Source organism: Notothenia rossii (assembly GCF_949606895.1).
Source record: "Notothenia rossii genome assembly, chromosome: 2".
In the NCBI taxonomy this organism is placed as follows: Eukaryota; Metazoa; Chordata; class Actinopteri; order Perciformes; family Nototheniidae; genus Notothenia; species Notothenia rossii.
This window is the reverse complement of record NC_136904.1, coordinates 4,141,644-4,168,832: the sequence shown is the minus strand read 5'-3', so window position 1 is coordinate 4,168,832 and position 27,189 is coordinate 4,141,644. Positions and strand designations below refer to the sequence as shown.

The 27,189-nt window shown below is 41.2% G+C and overlaps 2 protein-coding genes across 3 annotated transcripts in view; one reads left to right on the top strand and one right to left on the bottom strand.

Moving 5' to 3' along the window:
• LOC307028055 (uncharacterized protein) overlaps positions 1-22,272 on the bottom strand; it is a 37,651-nt gene extending 15,379 nt beyond the window's left edge. The window contains exons 1-6 of one of the 2 annotated variants that reach the window (XM_079662790.1): positions 21,696-22,272; positions 14,069-14,217; positions 13,639-13,738; positions 8,845-9,424; positions 8,484-8,726; positions 4,373-4,627 (exon numbers count right to left, since the gene is read on the bottom strand). In XM_079662790.1, the coding sequence (XP_079518916.1) occupies positions 4,373-4,627; positions 8,484-8,714 (486 nt within the window). In that variant the 5' untranslated portion in view covers positions 8,715-8,726; positions 8,845-9,424; positions 13,639-13,738; positions 14,069-14,217; positions 21,696-22,272. The remainder of the gene's footprint in view (positions 1-4,372; positions 4,628-8,483; positions 8,727-8,844; positions 9,425-13,638; positions 13,739-14,068; positions 14,218-21,695) is intronic. The other variant, XM_079662791.1, reaches the window with a different exon arrangement.
• Positions 20,255-25,953, top strand: LOC307028054 (C-type mannose receptor 2-like). The gene is made up of 6 exons (XM_079662789.1): positions 20,255-20,379; positions 20,633-20,808; positions 22,800-23,019; positions 23,291-23,617; positions 23,723-23,829; positions 25,468-25,953. The coding sequence occupies exons 1-6, from the start codon at positions 20,343-20,345 to the stop codon at positions 25,579-25,581; spliced, it is 981 nt and encodes a 326-aa protein (XP_079518915.1). The 5' UTR covers positions 20,255-20,342; the 3' UTR covers positions 25,582-25,953.
• The last annotated feature ends 1,236 nt before the right edge of the window (positions 25,954-27,189 follow it).

The following is a 27,189-nucleotide window of genomic DNA, read 5'->3' as shown; positions in this document are numbered from 1 at the left end:
CACACGGGAGATAAACCGTACAGCTGTGAAGAGTGTGGGAAAACATTCACTCAATCAAGTAATCTAAAATCACATTACCGCATTCACACTGGAGAAAAACCATACAGCTGTGAGGAGTGTGGGAAAACGTTCACTCAATCAGGTGAACTCACAATCCATCACCATATTCACACTGGAGAAAAACCATACAGCTGTGAAGAGTGTGGGAAAACATTCACTACGTCAGGTCATCTCAAAGCACATCAACTTGTTCACACTGGAGAAAAACCATACAGCTGTGAAGAGTGTGGGAAAACATTCACTGGATCAGGTAATCTCCAAACACATCAACGTATTCACACAGGAGAGAAACCTTACAGCTGTGAAGAGTGTGGGCAAACGTTCAAGACATCAGGTGCTCTCAAAACACATCAACGTGTTCACACTGGAGAGACACCGTACTGGTGTGAAGAGATGCTGTTTTCTCCCTAACTCATCATGTATTTTTCTAAATCTGACTAACAGTTTTTTATGTTCTAACCAGCCTTCCCAATATGCCAAAACAAGGCCACATCGATGCTGTTTCTCCCGATGTAATTCAAATAATTGTTCTACTATGCTATGGTTCAACCATGGTTTTCTAATAGTCTTGCTATTCCTTTTATAAAATAGTATATGTCCAGGGTTTAATTGCTGGCCTCGTTAAAGAGCAGCTTGCAGGTTTTTTTTTTTTACTACATTTATGCTTAACCTTGCCTGAAAATTACAATAAAAAATGTTAATGCAGGATTTGATTGATTTCTCGGACTCCTTCTCTGCCCAATCCGGGGTAGTAGCTTGTAGTGGTTTGAGCGGTTTGTTTGTGCAGGTTGCACAAACTCGAGCCTGTCAGGACATCGAGTCCACAGTTTCCCTAACAGGAAAAGGACCGGAGCTAGCGTTCGTTCCTGGGTGCGTTGTGCATCCACCTCCTTGCAGCACATACTTGCCACAGCTTTATCAGGAAACTGTATTACATCTCTCCCCCCCCCCTTCGCTGCTCTCTCTCTCTCCCCTCCGGTACACGGCACCGTAAGACGTAGTGTGGAGTTACATTAGGTAACGCTGTGGAGGCTGTACTGCTCCAGCCGTCTCCTTTGTGTTTGTTTGTTTGTTTGTTTCCCCCTGTCTGTGTTGTTTGTGTGGGCGTGGTGGCTGTCACTCCTGGCTCCCGGCTCAACCTCCACTCACCTGCTGCAATCAGCTGTGCATCCTCCCCGACTACACACCTGCTTTCCATCAAGCCATTTACAACGGCATATCAACGGAGGCTCCACAACCTTTCTCCGCCAGATCGTCAAGTATCAGCCGTATCTCGCGTCTCCCCTCCGGTAACCAGCACCGTAGTGTGGAGTTGCATTGGGTAACGCGAGATACGGCTGATACTTGCGCATTAGTTTCTGTTATGGATCAGTATCAACTGTCCTGCCAGTAACGTTACTATATTATCAATACTACTTTAGTTATAGTCTGATATATGATTGCTAACTTTACGATGTTGTGATGTGACTGACGTTAGCTAACATTAACTGTAGCTAACCCCGGTCACTCATCAAGACAGCTGCTCTGTTCTCCACTGGTTCTCCACACACCAAAGCTCCATTTCTCTCCGATGGCCGCTATATTTTCTAATCCTTGGCTGCTCCTGGTCTCTTGGACGCATAGCAGGCTCATAATTATAATCATATGCATTCGAATATATATTTTCAATCTCTTCTGTGTCAAAACAAGCATTGTGATTAATGTTTATTCATACATTAGACCGGCCGCTCTCCCCCATGTTACGTCACATGCGGGAGGTCATGTGGGGAGGCTTTTTTATGCGGAAGGGAAAATTTCTTACTAAAACGACGCCAGATGTCACTGTAGTGTAGGTTTCTGTATATTGTTTTGAAAATCTAGTGTATTCATAATTTTCCTACACATTTATTCACTGGTGTCTCTAACCTGCAAGTTGCTCTTTAAAGTTGCATTGAAGGAATTTAGTTTCAATGTTCATTAATATGCCGAGTTAGTGGGGACTCGAGTCGCATATTTTTTGACTTGAGACTTGCTTGACTAACATTGATAAAAGACTTGACTTGACTTTGACTTGGTATTCATGACTTGAGACTTGACTTAAGCTTGCGACAGGTGACTTGAAAGGACTTGACTGTTTAAAATTAAATATTTGCGTTTGTTTTTGTAGTGGGATATCACGTTTAGTTTTTTCGAAAAACGTGATTATAATGCCATGCGCGCAAACCTGGCAACCCACTAGACGGCAGGAGTGTCAGTTAATATGGCAGCAGCTAGCTTTACTCCAAAAATAGTTAAGTTTGGATTCAAGGATTATTTTGTCGATGACGCTAATAAGAAGAGAACAGCGGTATGCAGGGTCTGCAGCATAAAGATCAGTGACTGGACCACCACAACATCCCGCTTCATTCGTCACTACAAAAAAAACCACAGAGAAAGGTAGGCTATACGTGACTGTGTTGTGTTAGCTAGAAAGCTAACGTTAAGTTTAAGCTACGTTAGACTTGGTTTCAAATCGATTAAGCAAAGAAAAGACAAAACGGGGTAAATTAACACTAGAACCGCCAAGGGATTAATTTTGACTAACCCTGATACTGACGGGCTGTCAGGAGAGAGAGAGAGAGAGAGGAAAAGAGATGCCTCGTTTATTTCCCCTGTGTTATTATCAGAAGTTACTGTAAACTTTTGAATAATGTAGTTCATCTACTTTTAGTAGTTTGTTTAAATGTTTTAATTATGTTGTTTTTGGTTTGTTGAAGTGGATCATTCCTTGATTTATTGTAAAATGAATCTGACATTTTTTATCTGTTATGATGATAAACTGAAGCCATTTCTAAATGAACCCAATTAAGTGAGTTTTAAATCGTCCTGCTTAGTTTATAAGGAAATTATGAAGAGGAACAAATTAAATGGTTTGAAAATGATATCTCTGTAGGTGCTGACGCTGTTGGCGGTTCTAGTGTTAACAGACATTTTAATTAAATATGTGTAATGGCAAATGCCATATATGATTTCTGCCTTTTTGAACAGACTTTTTGAGTCCTAGCTATATTGTCTACAGTTCTGGGGTTAATATGAATCTAATATGATTGTCATCGGTCTAAATTAGATTTCAAATGATTAACTGTGTATGTAATGAAGATCATAGTGTGGGTTGAATCTATTTTCATAACCACTGTCTTTTAACTGATTTAAATGTGGAAACTGGGCTTATTCAGAATTTCGTATGACTTGACTTGACTTGCCTCTCACCACAGTGACTTGGGACTTGCTTGATACTTGTAGGTCAAGACTTGAGACTTGCTCATGACTTGCACATGTAGGACTTACTCCCACCTCTGCCGAGTAGTTTCTCCAATAATCTGTTTGGTTAATAAAATGTTGTGACTTTAAACTTCGATTGGGATGTTTTGATAGTTCCTGTTGAGTTAGCAGTCTGCTCTGATCTAAAAGAAGAACCAATTATGAATGTATCTAGAAAATATTCACAATGTTTTCAGTTTGATTCTGTTCTCTTCTGGTTAAATGATCAGAATGTACCAAAATAAAAAAGGCCTTAGAAACAGACTCACATCCCTGCATATTTTTTGTGTTTTTCAGCACATTATAAACATGTCATTCCCTTGTTTTAGGGTCGCTGACTGCTGGATTAAATGTGTCACTCAAACTTTAATATTAATGAAGAATATAGTTTTTGATTCAGTGTGTTTGTCCTGGTTTGTTCCCAGTGAAGGACTCCAGCACATAATGAGGTATTAAACAACAATACGTGTGTATCTTCAACAGCTTTAGTCTCTGAACACCTTTAAAAGAAGTTAAATCAGAATTATAAAATCACTTTCAATTGCTTGTGGTGGAATAACTTTCTGGAAACTATTTTTTATCAACAATGTATATTTTAAGTAAAACATTTTTTTAAGTAAAAATGGCTAACATTTAGCATTAGCAACACAATTGTTCACGCTAATTAACATTTATATCTGGCTCTTGAGTGCTCTGAAGTGAAGTGCATTTATTGCGCCTGTTACGTGCCGCAGTTGGTGCTTGTGTGTGTGTGCTTTTGTGTGTCTCTCTCTCTCTCTCCCTGATTGTCTCCAGGTGCAGCCTCTCCCCCAGGTGCTCCCAATCCCAAACCAGGGCCTCCAAAAAGGACCTGAGGAAGGCTGCAGTGGCCTCTCTCCTTCTCCTAAGGAAATAAGCAGACAGCGCTGCTTTTCACACACACACACACACACACACACACACACACACACACACACACACACACACACACACACACACACACACAGAGCAAGAGTTTTGAAGACTGATAAATCCGAAGTGGATGAAAACAAACTTTGCATCCCAGTCTCCCATCTTTGCAGTCTATCCTCGGGTATTCCTCTTGTTTCCTCCGCCACATCTCCTCCGTCCATACCTCTGGGAAAGGTGAGCTTGAGCTAGCCAGGGGAACGTTGCTAGCACAGCTAACCTTAACATTAGTGCTAGCATTATCCACGTCTTTAGGCGGCTCTTCTGATGATGTAGTACTAGTAGCAGCTTCACTTGTAGCTTCGGTGCTGCTAGCCTCTTTCTTCCCGTGAACTATATTCTTTTTAGAAAAGAAGTCAAGTAAAAAATGTTTGCCTGCCATTATAAAGCATCCTTCTCTCTCCCTCTCTGTGTGTGTGTGTGTGTGTGTGTGTGTGTGTGTGTGTGTGTGTGTGTGTGTGTGTGTGTGTGTGTGTGTGTGTGTGTGTGTGTGTGTGTGTACTGAGAGCAGCATGGAGGAGAACAAAAAGACCCCTGGAGCTCCTGGTCAGTGTGCACTTCATCACAATATATTCCTAACACTGTCATCCCAAAATGAAAGATCACAACCTGTTTAGAAAATACAATATTAATGCAAAAATATGGTTAGATATAGGTTAGAACAGGGGTTCCCAAATTTTTCGGCCCGCGACCCCCAAAATAACAGTGCCAGAGACTGGCGACCCCTGTCAACAGGGGGGGAGGGGGTACTAGTGTATACATACATACATTTAAGTTTTCCGTACTCTCGCGGGAATATCTCCGAGAGGCTGTTGTTGGGTCTGCATAAAGTTTTTTTTTATTTTTGTTTTGTAGGCAGACCATGCAGGCCAGCCTAGTGGTCACCAAGGTTCATATTTTAATAACATTTTTACAAAAAAAGCCCAAGCGAGCAGAACATGTGAAAAAATGGCTTAGACCTCAGAGAGTTAAACTTGGGCCTGCAACCAAAGTTTTACTGTATTTTGTTTTGAAAATCCACAACGGAGGTTTGTGTCGTACTACATGCGGTGTATTTTGCATATCTCTCAGTAGCCAACGATCTGTGAGTCTGTTGGCTCGGACATAAACTCTGTAATAAATGTAGTCTACATTTCATAAAAGGTGTAAAACCTGTGAGCATTTAAAATCACATTTGAACAGAGGCGCGGGAAGGTATTTTGAGTGGGGGTGCTGGACTCCAGTGAACACTATTACGGGCACTATAGAGCACGCACAAAAAAACTCCCCACACGCAAACACACAGTAAACCCGCGACTGTTACAATGAAGGCTCGATAATCAGCTCACGGCATATTGGCAGGGGTAAAGTGCTATTTTTTTACGAGTGGGGAGCGGACCTCACCTCCTCTAGGGGGGTCCGGGGGGATGCTCCTCCGGGAAGATTTTTTTAAAATATTGAAGTTAAAAGCATCAATCTGGTGCACTTTGAGAGCAACATTAAGAGATCTATGGATACATCTCTCAACACCCAGATGAAACAACTGTAAGCAGATGTTCTTTTTCTTTATGGATATTTTACAAATCACTCCCCTTTCAAACTGTATTCTTGTTTTACTGCCATATAGTATTTCATAATTGTTTTTCCTTTATTCTCTTATTTTTTTTATAACTATAATGATCATATGAAGGTGTGCCGCGGAAATAATCTTTTTAATATTTTTTGACCAAACGTTTGAGACCCACTGAGATAACTTAGACTAAAGTTAACTATCTAAACACTCAGAGAGTCCTTTAGCTCACCTGAGCCTCTCAGTCTGACAGGAGAGCTCTCCTCCAGCTTGTTGTGGAACAAACAGCTCCGTATGTCCGTTAGTGCAGCTAGCTAACCAGATGCTAACAACACGGTCCCTGCTGCTGGCACCGGTCCCTCTCTCTCTCCCCCTCTCTCACACACACTAAATGCGCTATTTCCGCACACACACAGAGCCGCGAGCTTGAATGACACAAGCACACTTTTATTTCCATCCAACTCTCTGATTGGTCTGGTGTCTTGCCTCTGTTGCATTCACTGAACACGGGAAATGACAGTCCTGCCGTCCTTTCTAGTGTCTTGATGAGGTTCACGTAAAGCACGGTTAATGTATTATATTATTGAGGTAGAATTGTCCGGGGCTACAGAAAAAACATTCGGGGCAGGCCAAAATATAATTTTACCAACAATGTGAATTTATTGGCTACATATTACACAGATTATGCACAGCGGGAGTAGCAATAACCGTCAAATAATAATTCAGACAGGGGAGCTCCGCACCCCCTGCCTGCCGCTAGGGGGTGCTGCAGCGCCCTCAGCACCCCCCTTCCCGCGCCCATGCATTTGAACGAAAGGCTTATATAATCTGTATTTCTATTGTTGATTTATTGTGTGAACGAGGCGATATAGAGAAGGTTAAGCTGTCATTATTAGGCTATGTACTGTTGGAGTGGTAATAAGGCCTATTGTTTTGGGATATTTGTGGAGTTAGGTGGTCCGTGAGTGTTTTTTTTATTGGTTAAGTGGTCCTTGGTTTGAGAAACATTGCGCAACTGGATTGTCAACGGGGGAGCCTCGCTGCAGAGAAATTATACAGATGGCCAGTCCGCCCCTGAAAAATGTCTACGCACACGTTATTATTAATAATAATTTTTAAAAAATGATTTCCCCCACTTTGGGAACCCCTGGGTTAGCACAGTGGTTCCCAACCTGTGGGCCACGGCCCCCTAGTGGTCCGTGAAGGCATTGCAATTGGGCCGCCAAATAATAATATTTTATTTATTTAATACAGGCTAAAGACACAAACAAATACAGTCAGTAGTATCACTTCAACATTTCACAAACAAAAATAGTTTGACAACCAAAACACACAACATGGCAAGAAGCTGCTAATGGTAGCCACCAGAGTTATCGCAGCTTCCGGTTTTGGGTATGCGTCACTCTCAATCCTTATTTGGTCATGTGTGTGTGTATGTGGGAGTTCCCCTCGATTCCATTGGCTCTGACAGTTAGAAAGATGTCAATCATCAAAATCGACCAAGAGATATGGAAAATCCACCCAAATGACCCCAGAAGTGGGTTTTCTTTGCTAAATCTCTCTTAAAAAATCAAATTTCACTTGTTTTGCTTCAATCTTGATACAGGGTACTTATTATATGTTGTTATAACGTGGACATACTGTATCTCTCTGATTGCATCTCTTGTAGATTTTCTTGCCAATAATACAAAATAAATAAAAAAAGTTCTATATCGATTCTGACAGTTCTACATCCAACTCACAGATGTAACCTTGCTTTGAGAAAACAGATTATTAATTTAACCCTTTTTAGAAGGGAAGATATGGTAATTTTCGAGCCTGAGACCTGAAAAACAGGCTTGGGGCTTAACAGGTTAATCCCACTCTTCGTTAGAGCTAATTATTTCCCATTTCATGGCGTGTTGAGCCACCCTTTGATTTTTTTGGGGCAATAATTTTTGTAAAAACATTTTTTTTTGTAATCTACTCTTCAAACAGATTACTCCTTGATTGACTTTTAAAAAGATGTATTTTAGCCAGAAGAATAGTTGTATTTATTAACTATGTGCGTTCTTCATCGAAAAGCCCGAATAAAATATTAAAGGGTGTAAATATAATGTATTGCCAAATAATTTACATAAATAGCATTACAAAAAGTAGAAAATATACATAGATAGTGTGAACAGCTATCTTACCTGCCTTGTTAATATATACTGTACATGTTAAGCTAACGTTGCCTTGGTTAAAGAGCCTGTTGTTTATTGCTTTGAATTCTTTAAAACAAATATTATCTTCTTAAACTTGTATAGTCAGAAGCATCACATCCTAATGTTTATTGATATATTTAGAGGGAGGGGGTGGGAAGGAAGGTTTCAAAATTCTGATTAGATTAATTTCTACCATTTCTTTAATTCATGGCAGTTTCAGTAATCCCATGGTAATTGAGGACATATAATCTAAATGACTAATGTAGCGTGCCGGTAAACATTTTGAGAGACACTCTGCCTGTTGAAAACTGACTCTCAAGGGGTACCCTGTCCGTAATAGAGTGACGGGGAGGGGCCCTGACCGACCGTCAACATATAACGGGTTGGGAGTGAGAACGTGTTGCACTGCGAAATACAGATAACAACGAGTTAGGGACAAATACAGAATCCATCTCACTCACCTCTTCACCCTTATCTGATTCCCCCTGTGCACGGCTCATAGCCCGTGTTACAGCACTGGCTACATACACTTCAGGGAAGCAGTTAGCGTTTTCATCCGGGTTACCAGTCACAGTGGGTGAAAAGGTCACTATAGGAGGTGGTGGACCCTCAGCCCACATACGACTGCCAGCCAGGCCATTCCCAAGGATTACATCCACACCTTCAATCGGTAGTACAGGACGGACCCCCATGGCGACCTCACCCTGCACCAAACCAGAGTCAAGCACAACAGAATGCAGTGGAACAAGTACAACCTTCATTCCCATACCCCGCATCATAATAATAATAATATAATAATAATACATTTGATTTAAGACATACGTCATCTCAAGGTGCTTCACAAAGCTATAAGGAAAAATAAGTAAAAATATATCTAAAGGAGCATATTGGATAAAATATGGCAATATAAAAAATAAAAATAAAAGGTTAAGAGAATAAAAGGTTTAAAAATAAATAAATAAAGTAAAGGACAGTCAGTAAAATGCGGTGTGGAACAGGTGGGTCTTGAGGCATTTCCTAAAAACTGAGAGTGATGTCGAGGTCCGTATGTTGTCTGGAAGCTGATTCCACAGACGTGGACCCAGGGAGGAGAAAGCACGGTTTCCCATGGTGACCAGTTTTGTCCGCGGAACAGCCAGGAGATTGGAGCTGTCTGACCTGAGTGTGCGTGAGGTATGGGAATGTTTTCTTGTTAGCATTGCCTGTAGGTAGGTGGGGCCAGTGTGGTTGATGGCGTTGAAGACCATTATGGGGACTTTGTAGTTGATCCGGTGTGTTACAGGGAGCCAGTGGAGTGAGTGAAGGATGGGGGTGATGTGCTCTGATTTGCTTGTTTTTGTGAGTATCTGGGTGGCACAGTTTTGTACATATTGTAGTCTCTGGGTGTTTTTTGCTGGAATGCCTGCAAGCAGAGAATTACAGTAATCAATGCGGGAGGTGATGAAGGTATGGACCAGTTTTTCTGCATCCGGTTTGGTGAGGGAGTGTCGCATTTTGGAGATGTTTCTCAGGCGGTAGTATGAGGCGTGGCAGACCGTCTTTATGTGTGCTTGGAATGAAAGGGATGAGTCCAGTTTCACACCAAGGCTCGTTACAATTGGGGAGAGGGGAATGGAGTGGCCATTGATGCTGATATGAGGGATATCAGTTGTTTGTGTTTGATGTGGTGTTCCAATCAGAATGGCCTCTGATTTGCTGCTATTCAATTGGAGGGAGTTGTTGCTCAAGCGACCACACACGCCGCCGTGTGTAGGAGCCGTAACCCTCACGGCCCGTCCACACAGCGGCGTGCGTTGAAGCTTGCCGGCGGGCGTGTCTGAAACTCGACCAACAACCAATCACATGAATCTCCCGCCCGTGACACACAAGCAGCGGTTTGATTGGCTAGAGCTTGTACTGGCATATGATTCGATTGGCTGACGCTTCTGCCGAGGCTTCAAAAGTTAAACATTGCTCAACTTTTGCAGCGAGCCACGCCAGCAGAACTCTGCTTCGCTTCCCACAATGTAGTTCGGCAAAAAGTGACGTCACCCCATTCAAAGTGAATGGTGAAGCTTTCAACGCACGCCGCTGTGTGGACGGGCCGTGACCCTAACCCTGACCTTGATCGAAACAGTAGAACAGAGGCTCAGTGTTGAAAGCAACACGGTCTTCAGTATGAACACAATTAGGGTTTGAACGGTTTGTGATTTCATTCTCTCTGGAATATACAGTCCAACTATAATATGTTATTGTCCTCAAGTTAGTTGACAATTTAGCAGTACTTTAGCATGTGAATTGAAATATTCAAAGTGTTTGTAAATATTGTCCTATTTTTATTTACAATTAACATTACTGTAATATCACCAGTATACTGTTATGAAACTATTAATATTATTATTCAACTAGATGCAGCAAAAGGGCAATATATTCATGAACTAATAATAATAATAATAATAATAATGCATTTTATTTATATAGCGCTTTTCACAACTCAAAGACGCTTTACAATATGAGGGAGGGTAGACAAACAAGGACAGGCAAACAAGTAAGTATAGTCAAATAAAAAGGCAGTCAAGAGGAAGTTGATTGAGAGGGGGGGGGCTTATGGGTAGACAGAGTTGAAAAGATGTGTTTTGAGGCGGGACTGAAACACTGTGAGGGACTCAGAGTCACAGAGATCTTGGGGGAGGGAATTCCAGAGCCTAGGAGCTGCCACTGAGAAGGCTCTGTCCCCAAAGCTGCAGAGTGTGGATGTGGGAATGGATAGGAGTCCGGCTGCGGTGGATCTGAGGGACCGTGGGGGGTTGATAAGGAGTGAGAAGGTTTGTGAGATAAGGGGGGGGGGGCAAATGGTGGAGTGCTTTGTAGGTGAGGACCAGAATTGTGTAGTTGATGCGATGGGAGACAGGAAGCCAGTGTAGGTCTTTGAGGACTGGGGTGATGTGATGCCATGATTTGGTATGCGTGAGGAGACGTGCAGCTGCATTTTGAACCCGTTGGAGTCTGTTGAGGGATGTAGTGCTGATGCCGTAAAGAAGTGAGTTGCAGTAGTCAAGGCGGGAGGAAATTAATGCATGGATTAGTCTTTAGGCTGCGGGGCGGGTGGGAGAGGGTAGGATTTTTGCAATATTGCGGAGGTGGAGGTCGTCCATAACATACGCCTGCCCATACCATATCCCCACCACCACCATGGGCCACTCGATTCACAACATTACCCTACCCCCAGCCTAAGGCACACCTGTGCAATAATCATGCTGTCTAATCAGCATCTTGATATGCCGCACCTGTGAGGTGGGATGGATTATCTCGGCAAAGGAGAAGTGCTCACTATCACAGATTTTTTCAGATTTGTGAACAATATTTGAGAGAAATGGTTATTTTGTGTATGTAGAAAATGTTTTAGATCTTTGAGTTCATCTCATGAAAAATGGGAGCAAAAACAAAAGTGTTGCGTTTATATTTTTGTTCAGTGTATGTGCAATATGTGATTTATGTGCAATATATACTTTATATACATATGCCATCTTTAATAACTGTAATATATACCGGGCTGCTAAATCCTAAGAACTGCTACAGGATTTGATTTGTAGATTTGATTTGTTTTTGATCTGTATTTTTGAAAATTATGTAACTTTTTTAGTTTTTATCTTTTTTTAGCATATTGTTTATTGTTTATTATATCATAACTTAGTACTTTTTATTACATTGTTGTGTTGTTTGTTTATTATATTATAACTTAGTACTTTTTTTTTAAAGCATTTAAGATATGCAACACTAAGCTGTCTGTGGCTCTTTCCTGCTGTAACGCTGCAAATGTCCCCTCTGTGGGACTAATAAAGGTATTCTGATTCTGATCTGATTCAGTTCGGATAGGACCTCTACATTGGCAGATTTAGCACTTCAAAGGCTATAATACCTCAGGGATTGAACTGTATGTCAGCCTGAACACCTTTGATGGGTTTGATGAGTCAACTTTATTTGCACATGCAAAGCAACCTGTCTTTAAAATTCCCTTGCAGAATAACAGGGAAGTGGAGCCCATGTATCAGTTGCGATGTGTGCTATATATTTCTTTATAACAAGGGGGAAAACACTGCATTACTGAGAGTTATACTCACAGGTGTAACAAATAACATTTCAATCAATATTTGTTTTCATCTGATCCTGTGATATTTGAGACGGTATGGATCACACTCTGGATTATGGGTGCAACAGGTAGGCAGAATAAACAAATTAAACAATAACACATCATCCCTTGCTCAGTGATGTTGATACATTATAACTCGGCTGACCAGGGAGGTTAATGTCTTCACAACACGTTTTATTCATTCAATCTGTGGGAGTGATCACATTATATAATCTCCCCTTCAGATATTATGTATGACACCTCTATTAGGTTTTACCTTAAATTGTCCTTGGGCAGACACACACACCGTTAATATTGGGTATTTTATTGGGTTCGGGATTCCTATGGATGACTGCCTAGGAGAGAGCGCAGAGAAGCGTGTAAGACTGCGACTCTGCCTCCTTGTCTCAACTCCAGTTTGTCATGGATTAAGTCCACAGAGCCCTGAAATGTTTGCCGAAATGAGATTTGCACCTTCCAAAGTAGGATGAATGCCGTCTCTCTTAATCAGACCAGGTTTTCCCCAGAAGGCTGTCCAATTATTTACGAAGCCCACATTGTTTGCTGGGCACCACCAAGACAACCAGCGCTGAAATGATGACATGCGGCTATACATGTCATCATTGATCAGATTGGGGAGGGGACCAGAGAAGATTACGGTGTCCGACATTGTTTTAGCATAACTACACACCGACGCCACATTAAGTTTGGTGCATTCTGATTGGCGTAAACGAACATCATTACCACCGACATGAATAACAATCCTACTGTATTTACGTTTATTTTTAGCCAGCAGTTTAAGATGCGCCTCAACGTCGCCCGCTCTGGCCCCCGGAATGCATGTGACTGTGGACGCTTCGGTCTCTAAATTCACGTGTCTCATAATAGAGCTACCAATAACCAGGGTTGGCTTCTCAGCGGGTATCTCGCTGAGTGGGGAATATCTGTTAGATACGTGAACGGGTTGGTGGGGACCTGCGGGTTTCGCGTTATGCCCCTTCTGAACAGTCACCCATTCTCCCTGCTGCTCGGGAGTTGCCGGGGGACGGCTAAGAGGAGCTATCTTTTGCCGGTCCGCACCGGCTAACATGGGCTTTACTGTAGCTGAGTTACTTTCTAAGATGCGGAGCCGGGCTTCCATGGCTATGATTCCCGCCTCCAACCTAACAACTATACTACATTTAACACATGTATCGGTACCAGTAAAGGAGGTAGGGAAGTAACCAAACATGAGATGGGGAAAGAGCCATGGCTAGCTATCAAGCTAAAGTAGCTACCGTTAGCAAACCCGAAAGGAGTGTAGGCAACTGTGGAGTTACAGTCGCTAAGAGAAGGAGAGTTGTGAGTGCTTAAGCTGTAGTAACGTGTGATTACAACGTCAGGCAGTTGCCGTGATCAAGAGTTTTAAAACGATCGATTAAGTTTAAGATAACAAGCTATCAGCAACAGAACAGGCACACGGGATACCCGGAGATGACAACAACAACCAGAAGTTACAACATGCTTACCGCAATAGTGGTCCGTCCGTGTGGTCCGTGTAGAAACAGCCTGCTGATCCAATGTTTTATAGAGAGCTGCTTGCCACCAGATGACCTCGGTCCCTGCTAACTGCAGCGAACAGCTTTAGTTTTAAGTGAAGACAACAATGAAGAGAGAGAGAGATTATGCAATATGGAAATAAACTAAAACTAATTGTTTCAAATTAGGAGAAGATTGAGGTCATGCTTAGCAAAAACCAATGTGTACTGTCTTTGGGGAAATGGTGTGTTGACCCAAACTGTCTCACCTACTTTCTGCTTTTGGTCAGAAAAGTGCAGTGTTAATCACAGAGCCTCAAGAAAACCTTGTTCTTAGAGGCCTCTAAACAAATGACAACGTATCAGAGCTGAGCACAGTGAGAGAAAAGACAATCCTTTTCAAATTAATAAGAAATCTTACGATATTCTCTCCTGTGATACGATGGATCTTATCCGCCGCCGTCCTTTGTTTCATCTTAAGCCGCTCATTCATATTCTACTTTCTGGAGAAGCTCAGTTTCAAGGAACAATGTTGAAGAGCCATTTTGAAAGAAATGTAGAGCGATTTCCCTAAAAAGAGGAAAGAAAATGCTTTGTGAAAAGGTGTCCTTCCCATTTTTGTGCAAGTAATATGTATGGATGTGTGGTTATTTCACATCCATTGATCAAACGGCAGCCCAGCCGCTGCAAACGTGGTAATATCTGCTTATCCTGCCTATCATTCAGGGGCTGTTAGTGAGCAGGAGATGCAAGGCTTATCTAACCTCCAAAATACATGACAGACAGCAGCCTAACCAAGGCCGGCTGCTGCAGAACTGTCAAGCCGATAAAAGGTTCTGCACCAAATTAATTTCCACCGCCCCACCTCACCCTTCCCTCTCTACTCCCTTTCCATTTGTCTTTTATCAGAGTCTGCAGGTGTTTCCAGATCTTTCTTATATTTAGATGGTTGTTGGCTTCTATCCATCTCATAATCTTAACTTCATCGCTCTTATTATTAATGCATAAGCAACACTCGTCTGGTTTAACCTAAGTCTTCAAACTAGTTTCTCAATGTCTGTTTCAACCCCTCTGCAACACTCCTTGTCTCTTTCAATTCCTAATCGATTGAGCGATGTCGGGTGGTGGATCAGGGAGGTGCTGTTTGTGTTGATGCACCATTAACTCAGCAGAGGCAAGATTTTTACCGCTGCACAGGTGGCAATTCACAATTTCATTCAGTCACAGAAACATCTGTTTTCCTTTTCTTTTTATCAAATAACAAAGACTGGAAACCTTTCAAGGTGATGAATACACATGCACCCATTGTAAGTGTGAACATTGTAGCCACTTCATGGACAAAAACAGCCTTTTGACAGCCAAGGGTGTTGAAAATTAAACTGGAGATGCAGAAATAACTGTGGTTATTTTATTCAAGCTTACCTTGATGGGTGAATGTGACTGCACACCAAAGGCCAATTTCAGATTCAACCATCACTTCTTCACACCCAAACAATACAATAGGATGCTTGTCAGTGCCTTCCAAAAACAACCCATATTTCTGATCTGTCCTATGGTTCGGGTCTGGTTAGGAAACTAATGCATATGCAACTCGTGTTAAAGCTGTACTAATCAGTCCATCTTTAAGGGATCAAATGACTATGACTCATGTGCAAAGAAACACTTGTTACAACAAACAACCAAGGCTCACCCAATGTTAGTCCTAAAAAGCTTTGTACTGTTTTTTCTCTTCCTGTTTGCTTTGATCAATCCTCCAGACACAACGGCTACTTTTTTTTAAATTAATGAGCTCTGACAAGCTACATCGCTACCACAAAACCGAGTAAATTGTTAACTGCTGGCTTTTGAATTAAGTCAAGCAGTAAGCATCAAATGGCAGATATTTGCAATTAGTTGTCCATAAATATAACTCTAAATTATTTCTAATGTTCTGTGTCTGCAGGTTGTGTTACTTCGCAATTATTTGACAATTCACTATAAATAACTTTTCAAGATAATCATTTACTTCTTCGAAAAGAGTACAGTCACAACTTTAAAAGGTTACTTGTACTGTATAATCACAAAATGTAGGTCATTTGGTATTTTGACAGTGTTGTTGATCTCATGCAAAGATAACGTGTGCCAGGTTGAGCCTCGGGCTTGTTCTTATTTTATGCAAACACATAGGGCTTTGAATACAAAGCAAAATCAGCATACCCAAATGAACACTGTCACATTTGATATCAATACTTGCCCAAACAGATAATGTCACGGAATGCTACCGTTGGATCAGTCTATCTGTATAAACATATATCTACAGCTTGTATTCACCATGAAAATGATATTTCACTGGTTAGCTAGCGTTCACACCAGTGGCATAGCCACCATAGGGCCAGGGTGGGCCCAGGCCCACCCAGTTTACTCGTTGGCCCACCCTGAGAAAGCTTCGGTGTAATTCTTTTGGATTTTTTTTGGAATTATTATTATAAAAAAATGTATTCACCCATTGAGAATATCCAAGCATTCAAAGTGAAATTCAAGAGAACAAATATCGAGTTTAATTCATGTTGTATGTGTTTTATCCTCTGAACCAAACTCATTTACGGTAAAAACTGATTGTTGGTGGACGTAGGGCATAGTCCTGCACGGGTCTGATTTTCAAGACCCGCTCCCGCCCCGCACCCGCGACGTGCAATACCGAACCCGCCCCGCTACCTGCACATATTACCAATTAGTTCCGCAATCCCACCCGACCCGTCGGCACAGGATCCGCAACCCGACCCGAACCCGCATATATATATGAGCAGTGAAAACATGCAATTATTAACACACGCAGTTGCATATTTCTCAAAAAAAGCATGGGATGTTGGTTATTTTCTCCATCTAGGAGGACACCAAAAGCCTCCCAGATGTTGGATTTCGCTCTTGAGGAAGTGTTGGAAAATGCTGTATTCTCCGCTAGAGAGCTTCACCTCAGCCATTCAGAATGTGGCGCTCTCAGAAGCAGATTGATGCGCTGCAGAGGTTATGATTATGCACGGTCCCGCGGGGGAGAGGTCTGAGGATTTAAACATTAAACTAAATTATTATTATTTAAATATATGTATTATGCAACACCCGCGACCCGACCCGCATCATCTTTGTTTTACCCAGAACCAAACCCGGAAAAAAGTGTTTGAAAAAATACCACCCGCGAATCACCTTTTTTGCGGGTCACCCGTCGGGTACCCGAGGCAGGACTCTGACGTAGGGTCCGTGACGTCACCCATAGGATTCTGCAGAGTTGCCGAGAAGCCCTTAGTAGGCGGAGTCAGCCACTAACAGCTCGACACTGACGTCAGAGTTCAACTCCCGCCTTCTCCAGCCTGCTCCAAATAAGGGCAAAGAGGCGGAGCCGAGGCGGGACCTGCTGCCACCGAGCTGAAAGTTCCAGAGCTAGCTGAAGCTACCAAGCTAAGCTAACATGCTCCCCATCTGCACACTGCCGTGGCATTTTACGTTTTTAAGCGGACATGAAACTATTCAGCAAAACTATAAATAATAATCTAAGTTATTGAGTTTTTAGCATAATACTTCAGAATCTCAGAGGCAGTGTTTGTTTACTTTCTCAAAGCAAAGAGTGACGCACTTCAGGCCACAGAGAAATTCCTTGCAGATGTAGCTCCGTATGGCAACGTAAAATGCCTGAGGTCTGACAACGGAACAGAGTTTACAAATAGAGAGTTTCAGTCACTGCTGAGAAGGAACAAGATCAGACACGAAACGCCCTGTCCTTACTCCCCGCACCAGAATGGGATAGCTGAGAGGGAAGGGCACACTCTTTTCGAAATGGCTAGGTGTAAGCTAATAGATGGTAACTTACCTAAGAGTCTATGGCATTATGCAGTCCAAGAAGCAGCTTACACCAGAAATCGGTGTTTTAACAAGCACATGGACACCACCCCATATACAGCACTGACAGGAAAAAGGTGTGATCTAGCCAGGATGCACAAGTTTGGGTCAGTGTGTTATGCTTACCAACAGCACAGAGGAAAACTCGAGTCCAGGTGTGAGAAAGGACTTTTTGTAGGGCATGACAAGGGCAGCCCCGCTTTTCTAGTCTATTATCCCGGTAAGGGGAAAGTGCAAAAGCACAGGTTAGTAAAGTTTGTCACAAAGACAACATGTGAGAACGAGACACAGACACAGGAGCCAGAGCTGGACTCCAGAGTAGGGTGTAAGAAAAGAGAGACGACACAGCCTAGTGTACTGAGCACAGACATGCAGACAGACGGTCAACAGACACTGGAGGATGATGGCGAGAAGCACCCTAGGGTGACGTCACGTGCCTCATGCAGTGGGAGATATCCCGGGAACCTAAACCCCCAAAGTATCTGAAAGACTATGCCCAGAGAGAAAGTGACGAGGATGACAGTACACTTACCAGCATAGATTACTGCTACAGAGTAGTGAGTGGTGTACCTCAGACCTTTAAAGAGGCCATGATATCCCCTGAATCAGGAAAATGGGAGAGAGCGATGGATGAGGAGATGAGGTCCCTGGAGGACAATCATCTTTTTACTCTAACAAAATTACCCGAGGGTAGACAGACAGTAGGAGGCAAGTGGGTGTACTCAATCAAGGAGGGTATTGAAGGGCACGACAGGTACAAGGCCAGGTTTGTAGCTAAAGGCTACAGTCAGAGGGAAGGAATAGACTACGGTGAGACATTCTCCCCTACAGCTAATCTGACCAGTGTACGGGTAGTTATGCAGAAGGCAGCCGAAGACGACTTGATTTTACACCAGATGGATGTGAAGACAACCAGGGAACCATTGCACTTGCCAGAAACCCTGTGTGCCGACAGAGGTGTAAACATGTGGATATAAAATATCACTTCATTAGATCTGTCATCAAAGAAGGAAAGATGACACTGGTTTACTGTCCTACAGATGACATGGTTGCAGACGCTATGACCAAGCCTGTCTCCAAACTGAAATTGAAAAAAATGTGCAGAGGTCATGTTCGGTGTGTAAAATATTGCCTACTATGTAATATTGACTGCCATGTTGTTTTGATGTTTTGAACTGTTATTTTTCTTGGAAAAGTTGTACAGTATACACGTCATTCATAAGTGGGAGTGTTAAGTGTAAGTACCGGTATTAATATGTCTGCATGTAACTGCACTATAACTGTTCCACAGTAAGAGGCGTAAGGAGGCGCAACTATTGTAGCTGACGTCAGGTATCAGATATAAGGGATTGTTCCCTCCCCTTCTATCTCTCTAGCTCTCATGGAGAGCAGGTCAAGTGGTGCAATGCACATATGAAAATAAACCACGCCAGTTAAGGCTAAAGAAGACCTCGTCGTCATGACCAGTTTATTGCTATACATGTGACTCTGTCAACAGGCGCCTTTCAAAGCACCCAAGGACACCTTACAATTCATAACATATTCTAAGGAAATCTTTTAAGACAGTACAAAGAATGCAGTACGGGTGATGTTTTTTATGTGGGGTGCAGATGAGAGAGCTGTCCAGAATGACAACAAGATGTTGTGTTTGTGCTCTTGATAAGCCATTAAAACAGTAAAATACGTGTCTCCTGTTCACCAAAACATACCCATCTGTTATGGAAAAATAAAGTATTCCAAAAGTATTCTAAAAGTAATCTGCCACCGGTACCGGCGGGGATTGCTGAAATCTGGCCCACCCTATTTTTTAAAGGCCCACCCTAAAGTACATTTCTGCATACGCTACTGGTTCACACCAGCTTAATGCTAACAGCCCACACCCAAAACACATTTTAAATGTAGTTCATTGTAACCTTATGTTGTGTTCTGGTCTCCCGTGACCCCTTTGAAGTTAAAATTATATAATAACTACCCTCTAGTTTTTTTTATCGAAACGAGGCTTCATGATATCCTCCACAACAGATATATAAACACTACAAAATTGATTTTTACAATTTGAGCCAAGTTGTAAGGTCTCAAAAAAAAAATGTATCATTTGGTGTTCAGGTCTGGTGAGACCCGGCAGCATTGCTGTGGGTGACTCTGGGTCAAATCTGGCCCAATCAAGATTCATCTTTGACTTTAGACACCCCACCCCCACCCCCTTCTTCCACTGTAACAATAATTGTAAGTCTATTAAGTCTATTATAATCAGATAACGTAATGATCCACTGTCTTCACTATAGGGAATATAATGAGTGAATTGAATCACATGTTTTACTTAAATATGTGGTGTAATGTGTTTTGGGGCCATACAATACAATTACAACAGGATTGTATCGTTATGAATGCATAATAAGTTAGTTATGATGTAGTTAAAACAATATTGGATGATAGTCATTATTTTGGACTGAAATAAATCATGGGTCAAAATTGGCCCGCGAACACCATCAACGGTAACAGCTTTCGAACACAACACAAGGGTTGAATATCATGACAAACTATTGTGTATGTTGATGCACACATTCATCTTCACCAGTAATATTATATTTACATTTCTTTAAAAAATGAAAACACATAAGCTTAATTAATGTAAAGAATATATTTTTGTTGAGACTATTTTTTGCCTTAGTCAAATGTGCATGTTCACCTACATGCTTGTTATTTGCCAACAGTTATTGCATGTGACCTATTTGCATGAAGTCAGATGACAATGACTTCCCATAAAAAATTTAAATGACACACTATTAGCCATACCAACATTTGAAATCAGAGAGCAAACAAAGATGGACCTAAATCTACTGCTGATCATGACTGCTGCAGGCAAGTTTTTTGTGTATTTGGATATCTTTTTATTAAATACAATGTCAGATTCTTGTTAGAAGAACGATACATTGGATTGCAGGTTCTACATTTGTCATAATCTCTTAAAAATGACTTAATGAAGTGCAGTTAAAAGTGAAATATTTCCTTGTATAAATGTATAATGATGACATTGACACGCCCTATTAAACTAACATTTTGTTTTTTCAAGTTAAGTCATAGCCTTTATAAATGTATATCTGTGTCTCTACAGGGCTGTGCGCTGTCTCTTCACACACAGTACATCATCGCCAGTACCATTTTGTTAATGAAGCAAAGAACATGAGTGAAGCACAGATATACTGCAGAGAGAAATACACAGACCTGGCCACTGTAGACAGCATGGAGGATTTGACGCTCCTGAACCAAATGGCAGGCCAATACAATCAAGTGAGTCCCCTTTCTCTCTCTTTAACTTCAAACCAGGTAGTTACAATAGTAAAGGATTGAACGTTTTTAAATCTGACCCTGCATAAAACAATAATAACTTAACTGTAGTGCGAAATGTCCCTTTTACATATAGTGTAAAAGTATGAAAAGTTTGTTCCCCTGTTGTGTTTCACCAGACAGTGTTTTACGTTCAAGCTGCAATGGAGTGACGATAACAAATGGAGGACATTTTGTATTAGAAAGACTTTAAGTCAGGAGAATATCCACGGATAGCACAGAGGCGCGGGAAGGTATTTTGAGTGGGGGTGCTGAGGTGCTGGACTCCAGTGAACACTATTACGGGCACTATAGAGCACGCACAAAAAAACTCCCCACACGCAAACACACAGTAAACCCGCGACTGTTACAATGAAGGCTCGATCATCAGCTCACGGCATATTGGCAGGGGTAAAGTGCTATTTTTTACGAGTGGGGAGCGGACCTCACCTCCTCTAGGGGGGTCCGGGGGGGTGCTCCCCCGGGAAGATTTTTTTAAAATATTGAAGTTAAAAGCATCAATCTGATGCACTTTGAGAGCAACATTAAGAGATCTATGGATACATCTCTCAACACCCAGTAGAAACACAACTGTAAGCAGATGTTCTTTTTCTTTATGGATATTTTACAAATCACTCCCCTTTCAAACTGTATTCTTGTTTTACTGCCATATAGTATTTCATAATTGTTTTTCCTTTATTCTCTTATTTTTTTTATAACTATAATGATCATATGAAGGTGTGCCGCGGAAATAATCTTTTGAATAATTTTTGACCAAACCGTTTGAGACCCACTGAGATAACTTAGACTAAAGTTAACTATCTAAACACTCAGAGAGTCCTTTAGCTCACCTGAGCCTCTCAGTCTGAGAGGAGAGCTCTCCTCCAGCTTGTTGTGGAACAAACAGCTCCGTATGTCCGTTAGTGCAGCTAGCTAACCAGATGCTAACAACACGGTCCCTGCTGCTGGCACCGGTCCCTCTCTCTCTCCCTCTCTCTCTCCCCCTCTCTCACACACACTAAATGCGCTATTTCCGCACACACACAGAGCCGCGAGCTTGAATGACACAAGCACACTTTTAATTCCATCCAACTCTCTGATTGGTCTGGTGTCTTGCCTCTGTTGCATTCACTGAACACGGGAAATTACAGTCCTGCCGTCCTTTCTAGTGTCTTGATGAGGTTCACGTAAAGCACGGTTAATGTATTATATTATTGAGGTAGAATTGTCCGGGGCTACAGAAAAAACATTCGGGGCAGGCCAAAATATCATTTTACCAACAATGTGAATTTATTGGCTACATATTACACAGATTATGCACAGCGGGAGTAGCAATAACCGTCAAATAATAATTCAGACAGGGGAGCTCCGCACCCCCTGCCTGCCGCTAGGGGGTGCTGCAGCGCCCTCAGCACCCCCCTTCCCGCGCCCATGTGTGTAGCTAATACTATGGTTAACGTTTGTATATATTTAATATTGTGTTATACACAGAACAGCACCAGAAAGTGAGGACCCTTCATCACTGCTGAATGCCTTATAAGGGGATCTCTTACAGTCCAGTATTAACAGGAGAAATTATAGCAGAAAAAGCTAAATAAATCAATGATCAATTTCCTGTAATAAGAAAAACAAAACCAGAGAATGTGAAAAATGTTTGAATTGTCTGGTAAATCTGCACTCCTTAATAAAGATATTAAAAAAAAAATAAATCAATGATAATATTGGTATCGGAATAAAGCCTTGAAACAGTTTACAGTTTTTTTTTTACAGGACTTGCGCTAGAGTCATAGAAGATAAGATAAGTAGTATCGAGGCTGTAAATGAAAAAGTTACGTGTCCCAAGGCTGATCTCATAAAGCCCCAAAAAGTATCTTTTAATAAATACATTTCCTTGAGCAGCTTTAAAAGCTACATCAGGGTGTTATTATTTATAACACAATGAATATTGCTTTCAGTCCGCCTGGATAGGGCTTTACGTTGACTGGGACAGCTGGAGGTGGTTACTGTCTGACACAACCTTCTACAAACCGGGAGAGACAGAGTTCAGAAATTGGAAGACTGGAAAACCACTCCACGATGTCGAGAAAACATGCACATTCATGTCGAGATATGATGGACTATGGCATAATGATGTGTGTCCAAGGCTCGTTAAGGCAGCCTGCGTTGATGTCAAAGGTAAGAATATTAATTTAGGATTCATATTATACATTTCGAAATTGGATGAAAAGATTCTGAAATATAAAGATATTCATGTAAAGAAACTGTTCAAAAATACTCAATATATTTTTTATGATTTTATTACATTACATATTTTATAGATGTTTTTTATTTATTGATGTCATTCCTAATATCTCGGGGGATTTAAATGATATATTTTGTATTGTAAAGACATCAATATCACCACTGGTATTCATGGCAGGCATTCTTCTCTCTGATCCATTTTCAGGGCCGAATGCGACATTTGTCGTCTCTCCCGGCTCCATGAACTGGACTGATGCCCAGAGCTACTGCGGATCAAAACAAACAGACCTGGCCATTGTGAGAAACTTGGAAGAGAACAAGCAGATACTGGATTTGATATATGGACTTGAACATGCCTGGTTCGGCCTTTACAGAGAGTCTTGGAAGTGGTCGGATGGAAGTAACTCCTCCTTAAGGTACTGGGCAGGAGCTGAACCTATAGGTCCTGAGACGTGTGTTGCTGCAGATTTCCATAACTCTGGAAAATGGGAGGACTTTGACTGTGGCTTGAAGAAACCGTTCATTTGCTACAGTGAGTACAATTCCCACCTACGATAAAGCAAGTGATGATATTGAATCTACTACAAAAGAAGCCACCATAAATGTTGTGACTGATGAAGTTTGTTTGTGTTTTTAGAATATGTTGTGCATGTTACAATGCAAGTGATTAAATTGAGGTTCGATACATCAAACTCTGATGTGGATCCGAACGACCCCGCTTTCCAGGAGGAGATGTTGGTGAAGGTAAATCATGTTTTCCACTTTTATGAAAAACAACCAGATTACTTTTTAAGAAAGCATGCAATACACAAGTTATTGAGCCGTTTCCGCTCTACATCCTGAACTCCTCCCTTCGATGCAATGCACTTCCGTTTTGGCGGACTGGGTTTGTTTTGCTAGCTAGCTCCGTTGTGCCGACAAAGCACTGATATCGCAGAGACAAAGAGGATATAACAATTACAACATGAAGAAAAGTGGTTCGGGAACTACGTGTGCGGTAGTTGGTTGCAATCACTCGAGAAAGCACCTGAACGAGTGGTTAGATAGAGAGTGCTACGACCACAAACCAGCACCCAGCACCCAGCCATGTTGTTCATTAAATACAGATAAACACAACAAATACTGCATGCATTGTATTTTTTAATATTATATATGAATATTTTCATAGTGATGTAATTGTGTGGGCTGCTTTTATATTTTAATTTGTAATACCTGTTAGGATTAAACATGTGATCTTTCTTGTTGAAGCCATTTCTTTAGTTTCCTCTCAACAATTAATTAATTCAGTGTTATTTATGTACAGTATGAGCTTAATATGAATGATGAACTGTGTTAAAAGAAATTGTAGCACTCTAAGGAACATATGAAATGCAATAATGCAATAACAGTGCAATAATGAAATTAAATTACATCAAACTTTATTTTCACTCAAACAGTACAGGCACATATGATATATTGCACAGCATAAAGAGATCATGTAAATTGTGCATTATGTAAACAACAGACAACTGTTGGCTCCTGTGGGCATGACCTAAATAAGGCAGTTTATTTTGGTTTTATGCTGGGCCACGTCGTCATGTTATCCTCCCAGTTTTGCACTGAATTCGGGTGGGGGAGAGTAACGCCATCTCCAGTCAAAGAAGTAGAATCGTGTTCCCAAGCTAGCATCACTGTTAGCATCGAAATCGCTGTGTTTACACCAGTGCCCGTCTGACTGTTTACTCCGGTTTACACCGACAGACGCTGTGCAAAAGACTTCCGGCGGAAATGAAGTGCATTTGTGTAGGGTTATGGCGCTGCCCGTGGTTTGTCGCGTAAACTTGTCTATAGGGGAACTCAGATTACATGAGAGCAATCAACAGAATGGTTAAGAAACACATGAAGAGCTATTCAAGAATTATGAATTCAACAAATGTAGAAGATAATGTTGCAAAGAATTTCATCTATATGTATACATATATGTAAATATATTTGTATATATATATTTGCATTTTTTAACCCTCAGGATTGTGGGAAACAGTATTTCAATCTCTCTGTTTGTACACACAAACTGAAAGATTGACAATAAAGTTGACTTTTTGACTTAATTTCAATGAAATTGAACTGGATGAACATGATATACATTATTCATTCAATATCACAATTGAAAGGGCCCAAGCATTTTGTAAGCAGTGCAAAATATTTGAAAAGTACTTCGCAGAAACTTAGCCACCTGCCACCAAATGCATCAGGGAAATGTACAAATACTATTTAGCAACCTGAGGTAAGACTTTACACTAGAAGAAATAAGCGAAAGTCAAAAACTACCATTCAGATGAGTGAACTATAGATAAGTAATCTGTTTGTATTTGAATGATAATGATGAAGAGTTTTGTATCTCAGATGAAGAAGGAGCTCAGGGACAAAGGATTGGATGACAACATCCAACTGACCTGGAGGAAGCAGCCGGATGGAAAAGTCTTCCAGAAGGAGGAGAATGAGAGGGATGAGTTTTAGGGTTGAATTGTTGTGTTGGCTTTTATCAAGGAAACGTGTATTTCTTTCCTCAAAGTCCTCATGTAACAGAATACAGCTGCAACAATGAGCTGATGAATCTATTAGTAGCAAAAGTTAAACTGTCATGCAGTGCAATGCGTGTATCTGCTTGGCCTGCGGAAATTAATAACAGGCCTTTTTTGCTATTTTGTGAATTCTTATTTGTTTATTTAAGATACAATTGTAAGGAATTGTAAAATAACATAAGATTTAATTGAAGGGAACTCCAGTGGGATCCTATTACCAATAGGAATGATGACCTCTAATGCATCTTTAAAAACATCTTCATAAAAAAATGTCGCACATGTAGTTTGATTGATGTATCTGTTAAAATAAAACACTGATATATACTTGAGTATTTCATTGTTGTGCTACTTTGTAGTTATATACTCTACTTCATTTCAGAGGTAAATTGTGTACTTTTATTCCACTACAATTATTTAATACCTTTAGTTACTAAAATAATATGGATCAACACTTAAGTAAGACTTTAGGTACACCTGGAGTAAAGTTCACAAGCTATACTGCAGCATACAAAATAATTAACCTTTACAAACTTTGATAACACTTTAGTGCATCAATAACCAAAACTTGTCATTTATATAATACTGAAATGGGCTGTTCTGCATTATGAGTACTTTTACTTTTGGTACTTTAATTATACTTTGATGCCAATACTTTTTTCTACTTTTACTTGAGTAACATTTTGATTGCAGGACTTGCAACAGAGTATTCCTACTTTCTTGCACTTCTACTTTTACTTAAGTACAATATATTTTACTTAAGTACAAAGGTGGCAGTACTTCTTCCACCTTTGTACATTTTCAACCTTCCCATGTTGATAAGTCACCACCGGCATCTCCCCAAGCTCCTCCAATCAATATGTTGTTTGGTCTGAACACTTTGGTTTGTAGTGTTGGCTGTAAGATAGCGGGTTTTCTACCAATCGGAAGGTTTGTGATTTGATTCCTAGCTCATGCAGTCAACATGTTAATGTATCCTTGGGCAAGGTACTAAACCCTAAGATGGCATGGCCAACAGTGTGTATGAATGTTAGTCTCCCTGAGGAAGTGGCCCCTCTGCCTCTGTATGAATGTGTATGACTTGCACTGTATATGTAAAAGTGCTTTGAGGGGGTCGTAAAGACTGTATAAGTGCTTTATAAATGCAGTCCATTTCCCATTTGTGTGCAATGAACAGTGGAGCCTCTTGGGGCTGTGAGCAGACATTTAGATTGTTCTGTCTTGTTATGTTTCTCTTTAGTGTAAATAGTATCATGAGCTGAAAATATATCCATGCCTTCCTCCTGTGCTAACCACTATAGCGGTGTTGTGGGGGGTTGGTGAAGAGCAACAGGAAACCAGAGCAAACCATTCATTCATCTTTTCCGATTTGAATACCCCTCCTGAAACAGAGAAGCACTAAGCTGGGCCAACTGGGATTTGGGAGAAGCATTTACAAGGGTGAGGAGGTGGGAGGCGTAAGGAGAGGGGCAGTGGGGGAAGAAGAGAATTATTCATTTCCCATGGAGCCGTTGAAGAGACTATCAGGTTTTGAGGAGTGTGCACT

Excerpts from the sequence above, each read along its gene's own strand:
- LOC307028054 (XM_079662789.1), top strand. The coding sequence starts at position 20,343 with ATGGACCTAAATCTACTGCTGATCATGACTGCTGCAG. Across the intron at positions 20,380-20,632 it reads GCTGATCATGACTGCTGCAG|GGCTGTGCGCTGTCTCTTCA; the intron begins GCAAGTTTTTTG and ends GTGTCTCTACAG. Across the intron at positions 23,830-25,467 it reads AGGAGGAGATGTTGGTGAAG|ATGAAGAAGGAGCTCAGGGA; the intron begins GTAAATCATGTT and ends TTTGTATCTCAG.